Source organism: Gracilinanus agilis, unplaced genomic scaffold (genome assembly GCF_016433145.1).
Source record: "Gracilinanus agilis isolate LMUSP501 unplaced genomic scaffold, AgileGrace unplaced_scaffold52720, whole genome shotgun sequence".
Taxonomy (NCBI): domain Eukaryota; kingdom Metazoa; phylum Chordata; class Mammalia; order Didelphimorphia; family Didelphidae; genus Gracilinanus; species Gracilinanus agilis.
The window spans coordinates 824-9,784 of NW_025387711.1; the positions used below are offsets into that span (position 1 = coordinate 824).

Below are 8,961 nucleotides of genomic sequence, written 5' to 3' on the forward strand. Positions count from 1 at the left end.
ACAAAGAAGCCTCTGTCCTCCTAGGCAGCGGTCTGGGGGCGGGGGAATGAGAGAAAGTGAGCAGGGCTGGGATTCCCCTCCATCTGGTCCCGAGGGGAAACTGAGGCACGGGGGGCGGGGCTCTCCCCGTACCTCCCAGTTTCTTCGCAGATTCGGAAATCGTTGCTTTTCGCTCCCGAGTGTCCAGCAGCACCCTCCTCCCTCCCTCCCCACACTTTCCAGGGCAGTGGAGCGCTTTAGGTGCCAAGTTACAGCCCAGGCGGACGCGGACCCTTTAAGGGGCGGGGCTTCTTGCTAGCGTGGACCTCCTCCCGCGGGATTGGACACGAGCGCGTCCCAGGCTAACCGCTGTCGCTCCTCCCTTCCCCGCCAACCCGGAAGTGAAAGTCTGTGGAGGTCGGCGGCGGCGGGGACGGAAGGCGGAAGCGGAGCGTGAGCGGGAGGCCGAGCCGGGGGAGCGGCTCTCGTAGCTCCCCCGGGCTCCGGACCTCTCTGGAAGGAAAGCGTTACTGCCGCTGCCTGGTTTGTCTCTCTTCTACCACCCCCTCTACTTTATTCCCCGCACCCGGCCCAGGCTCCAGTTCGGGGCGGCCCCCCCCATGGCTCCGCCCCACCCTCTGTCCCTCCTCTTCCCGCGGCTCCCGGGTCTCCCCGCCCTCCCTCGTTGGGGGTTCTTCTCTTCGGCGGGCTCCTCTCCTTGCCAGCGTATGTGGGGCTCTGGGATGGGGGACAGAAAGGGGCGGCCGCTAGTCCTACTCCCGGATAAGTGGGTCTGATCCGGGAGAGGGGAGCTCATGCTGAGAAGCTTCCTAATTGGACCCCTTCCCTTGTGTTGCAGGCGCCTGAAGTCATCATGATGGCTGTGACCTAAATTCCTTCAGGAATCCCCGGGGTCATGGCCCAGCAGCACCCCGGGGAAAGGAAGTTGTACAGGGCACCTCACAGTGGCTCTCCAGTTTGGACTTCAGGGCCCACTGTGGGCCCCGACAAACTTTCATTCTCAGGATTTGGGGACTCAGTGGAGGCTGCACCCAATGGTACCTATTGCCTTACAAGACATTCTTGTTCCACAAACACACTTCCTCAAAGCCCCACCCACCAATTGGATCCAAGCCAGGGTGCTTCGAGAGACCCAGGACCCTCTGGGGAGGGAGAAGATCTCGATCAGACTGAAGCATCTTCAGATGAAGAAACAGGAGTGGACAAGGAGCTTTCAAGGGACAATGGGGCTGGAGATCTGGAGGACAGAGATTCTTCCATCCCAACTATTCCACCAGTATGTAATTGTCAGGGAGCTCCCATTGTTCCTGAGGGGCCTTTTTCTGAGGGGGGAGATGGCTCATGTAATAACTTTTGCACCTGCTGCGCCTCCCCAGCCCTGGGAGAAGATGAAGATGATGAAGGGCCCCCAAGGGTTCCCAGGGATCCTTCTCCTGTGCTCAGTGGAAGGAAGCCTCCCCCCAGAAGGCAGCGGCATCGCCTACCAACCAAAGAGGAGCTTCGGGAGGGTGGTCGAAGGGACTCTCGGCCCTTTGGTCGACACCGGCCTGGCCGGAAACGGAGCCAGACAGACCGGCGGTGGTGTTTGGTGGTGTGGGGATCGGAGGAACTGTACCGACTTGGACAGAAGGGCTTCTGGTGGCTGATTGAGTTGCTGGAGTTAGTGGGGGAGTATGTGGAAACTGGTGGGCACCTCATCTATTCTTGTGGACAGCTAAGGGGCAGTGATCTGGACCTGCTTCGAATATGGGTGGGAAACTGGGCTGGTCAGTTGGGGAGCTGGGCCCAGGTGGGGTTCCTGTGTCTGTGCCGGGGACTTTGCTCCGGGGCAGGGCTTCTTTCCCATCTGCTTCGACTCTTGTGTGCTGTGCTCCTTTTGGCCCTGGCCTTGCTGTTGGGCTTTCTTCAGTTGAGCTGGAGAGTTTTGGTGTTTGTGGGAGACCGATTGGGCTGGCGGGTTCAGGCCACCTGGCTCTTCTCCAGGTTGGATTCCCCTACTGTGTACCGCCTTTGGACTCATTTCAAATCGAGCAGGACATGGCAACAGTTGGTGAGGCTGGTGCAGCGGGGTTGGCTGGAGGGACCCTGGGTCAAGCAGAGGACCAACAGGCAAGGGGATGGGTCAACATCTAGTGGGCGATATTACCAACCTGGAGAGGAGGTGGCTCGGCTCTTGGCTATGGCTGGGATCCCGGAAGATGAACTAAATCCCTTCCAGGTGCTAGGGGTAGAAACCACAGCATCGGATATAGAACTGAAGAAGGCATATCGGCAACTGGCAGTGATGGTAAGTCCCTCACTTGTTCATATTTTCTCTGGGGAGGTAGGAAGGGGTGAGAGAGAGAGAGTGAGAGAGAGTGAGTGAGTGAGTGAGTGAGTGAGTGAGTGAGTGAGTGAGTGAGTGTGTGTGTGTGTGTGTGTGTGTGTGTGTGTGNAGAGTGAGTGAGTGAGTGAGTGAGTGAGTGAGTGAGTGAGTGAGTGAGTGTGTGTGTGTGTGTGTGTGTGTGTGTGTGTGTGTGCGCGCGCGCGCGCAATTTCAGTGTTGAAAGCTGAGGGGAGTAGCTTAAATACTTGGCAACCTGTGTGTGTGTGTGTGATTTCAGTGTTGAAAGTTGAGGGGGGCAGTTTAAATACTTGGCAACTCATTATCCCCATATGGTTTTTAGTCTTGTGTTACTAGTATTTAAGGAGTCATTCAGTCACATTGCCAAAGTGGCCTGGTGTGGTCAAGTGTGGGAGAGTGCAGTATTATTGTTTTTCTCATGTTAGCCAAGCTGCCTTGGCAGTCTACTTTGCATATTTCAGTGAAAATAATTTGGAGGGGGCAGCTGGGTAGCTCAGTGGATTGAGAGCCAGGAGGTCCTAGGTTCAAATCTGACCTCAGACATTTCACAGCCGTGTGACCCTGGGCAACTCACTTCACCTCCATTGCCTAGCCCATAACACTCTTCTGCCTTGGAACCAATACACAGTATTGATTCCAAGACGGAAGGTAAGGGTTTAAAAAAAAGAAAAGAAAAAAACAAGAAAAACCAGAATAGTGGGAAAAGGGGGAGAGGTGCTAAAAGGTTTGAGCCTAAAAAAAGAAGCTGAAGAATAGGCAAATAGTTCCCTAAAGAGGGATTAAATGGAGGAAGATGATCAGTGTTTTTTTTCTATTAGAACAAAATGAAAAAAATATTTTACTTCAATATGAGAACTCTACTCATTTTGAGTTATGAGAAGGAATTAGGTAGATTACCTAGGACTGTTACAGCTTGGGGAAATGTTTTAGAATAGGAGATAGTTTTTTCATCCTTCAGTATGGGATCATTTTGGCTTTGAGGCAAGAATTTGACATTTTAGCCTTTGACTTTGTAGGTTCATCCTGACAAGAACCACCACCCCAGGGCTGAAGAGGCCTTCAAGGTGTTGCGGGCTGCCTGGGATATTGTCAGCAATCCTGAGAGACGGAAGGAATATGAGATGTGAGAAATGAAAAAAATGTTATGTGAGGGTGGAATGTGAGGCAGAGAGGTCCCTTGTAGCTGGTGGGAGTAGGGTGTTTGCTTGGCTTCTGTTGCTGGCCAGAGAGAGGTGTATCTCAGAAAGGTATCTCAGAAGCTAACTAGTCTAATCCTCTTATTTTAGAGATGAAGGCAAGAAATATTCAATGACTTAACCCCTTAGGATTTACTTAGTTTTTCCCCTGCATTCTGTGACTAACCACCTCTCTTTTACTTTAGGAAACGAATGGCAGAGAGTGAGCTGAGCAGGTCAGTGAATGAATTTCTGTCCAAGCTGCAGGATGAACTCAAGGAAGCCATGAATACTATGATGTGCAGCCGATGTCAAGGAAAGCATAGGTGAAAAACATAGGAGGGGGAAACAGAGATAGATAGCTTAGAGATGGAACAGTCGAGGCTTCTTTTCCTTTCCCTCTAAAGCTTTTTTTATGGCTTCTCTTCTCTTAAGGTGTTTGGAGTTGGTGGTTGTGGATCAAATAATAAAAAAACCTTGGGATGGGGAGGAGTGGTTCACCACTTAGTTGAACAAAGGGAGAATAAGAATTTAATTTGAAGTTTACTTAAGTAGATAGGATAGGGCTGTCTTGGCCCTATTTAATAAGCACATCAGCACAAGATAATGCCTTGACTGTACTTGGGACTAATTTTTATGCTTCATATTGGGGGACAGGAGGTTTGAAATGAATCGAGAGTCTCAGTATGCCCGATATTGTGCTGAGTGCAACAAGATGCATCCTGCTGAGGAAGGTGACTTCTGGGCAGAATCAAGCATGTTGGGCCTCAAGATCACTTATTTTGCCATGATGGATGGAAAAATATATGATATCACAGGTATACTCCAACCTTAACTCAGGGTAGGATAGTATGTAGGTGGGTTTGGTCAAAACAGGAGGGCTAGAATGGTTAGTTGTCTACAGTGCTAGATAACATGGAAGTTAGGCTTGGGATGGGCTTGGGCATATGTTTTCATAGATTGAGTCTTGTTATTTGATCTGACTCCCTCTCATATTTACAGAATGGGCTGGATGCCAGCGTGTGGGAATCTCTCCAGATACCCACAGAGTCCCCTATCACATCTCATTTGGGTCCCGGATTCCTGGTCCTGGTGGGAGGCAGAGGTAGGTAGTGTTTTTTCCTGCCTTTTTGTTTCAGAGAACTGACTGTATATAGTTTAGCATCTTGGCCACTACCTTAATACTACAAAAACAAAAACAAAAAAACTTAAAACATGTTCATTTTCTCACCACAGCATTTGTTTTTCTATAGAGCCACTCCAGATGCCCCTCCTGCTTCAGTTGCTGACCTCCAGGATTTCTTCAGCCGGATCTTTCAGGTTCCTCCAGGGCAGATGCCCAATGGAAATTTCTTTGCAGCTTCTCAATATGGGGGACCTGGGGCCACCCCACCTTCCAGGCCAGACAGTTCCACAGCACCCAAAGGTTCAGAAGCCAAACCGAAGCGTCGGAAAAAAGTGAGGAGGCCCTTCCAGCGCTGATGCCCTGTCTCTTCCTTTTCTCCGCCTTCCCCAGCTCAGTGTCAGGGAGTCATAAGGGCTGTGTACAGCATAGGATGGAATTTGTTTTGTTTTGTTTTTTTAATTTTCAGTATTTAAAAAGTTTCAAGCATTTAACTGTTCACTCAGTGACTTGTGGGAAGCCACTGAATCCCCACTCTGGGAACTTAAGAACTGAACCTTGTTAGAGACCAATACCAAAGAAATAGTGGGGTGGTTGGAAAGAAGGGCCCTGTGCCTAGACCATTTCTAGGATTGGGATTGATGAATATTTTATGGGGGTCAGAACTCTCTGAGGGTTAGGGGGGGATTTTTATATTACATTGTCCTCCTTCTGAAGGCCAAGGTGACACTCATTCTGCTGTGAACTTGGGCCTTTGTTTCTGGGCCCTCTCCTCTATTCTCCAGGTTGGGAGACAGAGTAGAGGAGGCAGGTAGCCCTTATGTTCAGGGGTGGGTAAAAGCCCAGGACCATTCAGGGAATGGGAATGCTGCCTCTTTTTATTCTGTGGATCCTACCTAACCTCAGGCTTGTTTCTGCAGGGATGGCCGATTTGACAATTTTTTTTTTTTTTTAAAGCAGATTCAAGTCCCCATGCCCTCAGCTGGGTAGGAGGCAGAAAAAAAAACAAAAAACAACCAAGTTTGGTGGTGGTGGTGGGTTATCCCTAGCTATCCCTATGTAATCAAAGGGTTTTTTTTTAAGTTTGTTCATATTTGTATGTACGTATCTATTTAAAGCCAGGGGATTTACCTTTCTATAAATATAACTGGCAAGCTATGCCTACCTCTTTTGTGTGCCCATTTGCATTGACCCTATTCTATATGTGATAAGAGTTACTAGTCTCTGATACTAGCTCTTGGTTAATTGGGGAGGGGGGACAAGAAAGTTGCTGGGAGACAATCAGAAAAAGGTTTATTTTAAATTGAAGGTTAAGATGAATGTGGTCTTTTCCCCTTTCCTCAACTTCTACAAGTGCTGACTACTCTTAGATTTATACTTGAAAAATGTTTTTATTACAAAGAAATACATAGCAAAGATAGTTGAAGAAGAAAAACTTTAGCACCAGAAAGGACAGTAGGCTCTGCTCCTATCCACCTTTCTTGATTCTAAGGAACCTGCCCTTGTGCAGGGGACTTGTCATCTCTCCCTCCTCTACCACCATACCCCAATTCATATCCCTGGGGTTGGTTTAAAAAAAAAAAAAAAAAAAGTCAGTTGATCCTCAGGTCTTCAGCAGCTAAAGGGAAGATAGGCCAATCCTTTGCCCTTTTCCTTCCTTTGCCTACACCTAAATGATCATGGCAAGATCTTAGTACTTATTGATACCAAAGAGACGGACACCATGGAACTGGGGTAACTTAGGCAGTAGGACACTTAGTAGAGAGGCTGTATTGATGATAAAGTGAGCAGCATCATATTTGGTGTAGAAGCTGGTCAGGAGGTAGCTAGGGAGAGAAAGAACATGATGAAAAAGAGAGACTGATCTCAACTGTCCCACCTGTGCCCTGACCTCTTCTTGTTCTTCCAACTATCTCCCCCCAAAGGCAATGACTTTCTGCTTTGTAGTGATATGACTAGCTCTACCCCAGCTAGTTCCAGTGGCCCTAAACTGTTGTCATATGAACAGCATTTCTCTTGAATGGAGACAATATGGATCAATGAAAAATGAAAGGGTTAGGTTACAGTACTGAAAATGCCCCCTTGTCTCTGACATTTCCCTCCTTTTAAATCAGTTATACATTAGTCATACACTTAAAAAAAGAATGCCTTTTGCACCACAGAATCTAGATTCAGGTTTCTTTGGAATTTTCCCCCTCTTCTATCCCCATTACCACCACAAGGAGGCAGCAAATCTTTTTGTGGTTTTCATACTTTTGGATTTCAGAATCTGTGAACTGGACACCTTCCTTCCTCCCAGCATGGATAGATGGTGGGCTAGTCTTTCAGTAAGCTTATAGAGTCTACCCCTGGTGGTGGTACCTTCCACTTAAGACCTCTGGTGGTCTTTGCATTCTCTACCCAGCTTCTTCCTCACCCTCTTGGAACTCACAGCACAATAGGAGAAATGCTGAGGAACTTTCTAGAGGAGGTGAACTGGAGCCCATAGTCCATCTGCTCCCAGTGAGTAAGGAGACGGGCCTTGCCTTGGTCTGGGGTCTCAAAGGGTGTTCCCTTCACAGTGTGCAGAAAAACATACATAGCCTGGGAAGGGGGTGAGATGGTAAAAGACAGCCTTTTTTAGATGTGGATTTGAGGCAGGTGGGCAAATGCCCAAAGTAAATTCTGGACGAGAGAAAATAGATTTGGCTGGAGGCTCACCAGGTTATGGATGACGTTGGTCAAGGTCCAGACAACTGGGATGCTGAAGAAAGGGATGCTGAGTAGAACCACATGCAGAAGCCCTACCAGGATGACGTAGGCTAGCCAGATGCCTCGGCTGTTCATTACCCTTGTGTTGGGGTTCACCTCGCTGTGCGCCACCCCCACATACATCCTGCTACAAAAGTGAGTCAGGAGCTCACCTCACCTTGGCTGCGCCCTCCTTTGGTCAGACTCCCTGTTACCAGTTTGGTGATTGCAGTGAGCCTTTCTTGAGGAGAAAGGGAAGGCGCTTCTCTGATCTACTGAAGCCTGAAGGATAAGAACAGGATTTCTGGGATAAAGGGAATCAGTCATTTTTCTTTAGCAGTGAGAGGGGCCCGGCAGGGAAGAAGGGTACAGGAGAGTCAAACAAGGTTCGAACTAAGGTCGGTGCCGAGGGGCAGTATTCAGGAAGGAACCTCTCCCCTCCCATTCTCTCCTCCGCGGCTACGGCGGACGAAACATCCTCAGCGGGGAGCTGCCATTGGTCTCCCTCTTTCCGGAAGGCGAGGGAAGCGAAGGGAACACGTCCTGGGCCGTCCGGCACCGGCTCTGGCTCCGGACGCAGCCGAACCCCCCCACTCCTCATTCCAGAGACGTTTTCCGGAAGGACTGCTAGCTCTCTCAAGCGAGCAAGCAGCCCACGCCCGAACCCAGCCCTGCCCCTGCCCCAGCAATCCCCTGGCAGTCGTCGGGGCCCCATCCTTGCCCCTCTTAAGTTCTTTCACTTGGCATTCCCCCATCCATCTCGGTTCCGTGCCCTCACTCCCATTTCCTTTCCCCTCACCTGGCGGCTCCGAGGGGCCACTCCTGCCAGCCGCAAGTACAGCGACTTTACCTTCTCTCCACCTGTTGTCTTCTGGAAGTGGTTCTGCCCCCGCGTCATCCCCATTGGTTCTCCAGACCCGGCGCTGCCGTAGCTCATTGGTCATCAGTTTTGGAGTGCGATGTTACGGTTAGCCAGTGCTCCCGTCACTCTGGCGGAAAGGAACCAGTCCTTTTCCAATCCCCTAAGCTGGCAAGCCCACGTGTGGGGGCGGGGCCATGCTGGTGGCCGACGAATGGATAAAGCTGATGTTGTAGAGTGGAAGTAAAAGCAACTACTATTGGGTGGTGGTGATCCTCTGAGTCTCGGCGGGAGCTCCAGGAGGCGGAGGCAGGGGGAGGGGGGCACGCTGGGGGTGGAGGGGTGACAAGATGGCGGCGGAGACGGTGGAGCTTCACAAGCTGAAGGTACCGTGAGGGGCAGAGGCCCGGGCATGACTGGGGGCCGAGCTCTACGAGGTGACCGGAGCCTCCCTCCCCTCATTTCTCCCTCCAGGGCTTCCCTCAGCCGTGTTCTGGTCCTTTCCCTTGTTAGACTTGCTCTCTGGGGCCTTCTTCTTTTCCCCTCATGCCGCACCCCCACCTCCCCCGATTTCCTCCCCATTCCATCTTTCCTCTCTGTTCCGGGTGCCCCTCTCCTCATGGCTTTTCCCTTCCTTTTCTCTGCCGCCCCCGCATTATCTTGCCCACCCGAGAGTTTGTGGTTCCTTCCCTCTCAATAGCATTTCAGTACCCCCCCCTCCCCTTCCCGG

General features: G+C 50.4%; 2 protein-coding genes across 3 annotated transcripts; one reads left to right on the top strand and one right to left on the bottom strand.

Moving 5' to 3' along the window:
* Positions 1–428: 428 nt before the first annotated feature.
* Positions 429–5,806, top strand: DNAJC14 (DnaJ heat shock protein family (Hsp40) member C14). Its single transcript, XM_044684550.1, has 7 exons — positions 429–522; positions 839–2,287; positions 3,361–3,467; positions 3,726–3,845; positions 4,177–4,337; positions 4,522–4,624; positions 4,773–5,806. Exons 2-7 carry the CDS (start codon positions 896–898, stop codon positions 4,999–5,001), a joined length of 2,112 nt encoding a protein of 703 aa, XP_044540485.1. The 5' UTR covers positions 429–522; positions 839–895; the 3' UTR covers positions 5,002–5,806.
* A 112-nt stretch (positions 5,807–5,918) lies between these two features.
* On the bottom strand, positions 5,919–8,249 carry ORMDL2 (ORMDL sphingolipid biosynthesis regulator 2). Of its 2 annotated transcripts, none has more exons than XM_044684551.1 (4): positions 8,172–8,249; positions 7,343–7,654; positions 7,074–7,225; positions 5,919–6,468 (listed from the first exon to the last, which is right to left on the bottom strand). In XM_044684551.1, exons 2-4 carry the CDS (start codon positions 7,514–7,516, stop codon positions 6,333–6,335), a joined length of 462 nt encoding a protein of 153 aa, XP_044540486.1. In that variant the 5' UTR covers positions 7,517–7,654; positions 8,172–8,249; the 3' UTR covers positions 5,919–6,332. The 2 variants fall into 2 exon arrangements, with proteins under 2 accessions (XP_044540486.1, XP_044540487.1); XM_044684552.1 differs by having other exon boundaries at positions 7,343–7,517; positions 8,172–8,237.
* Between the last annotated feature and the right edge of the window lie 712 nt (positions 8,250–8,961).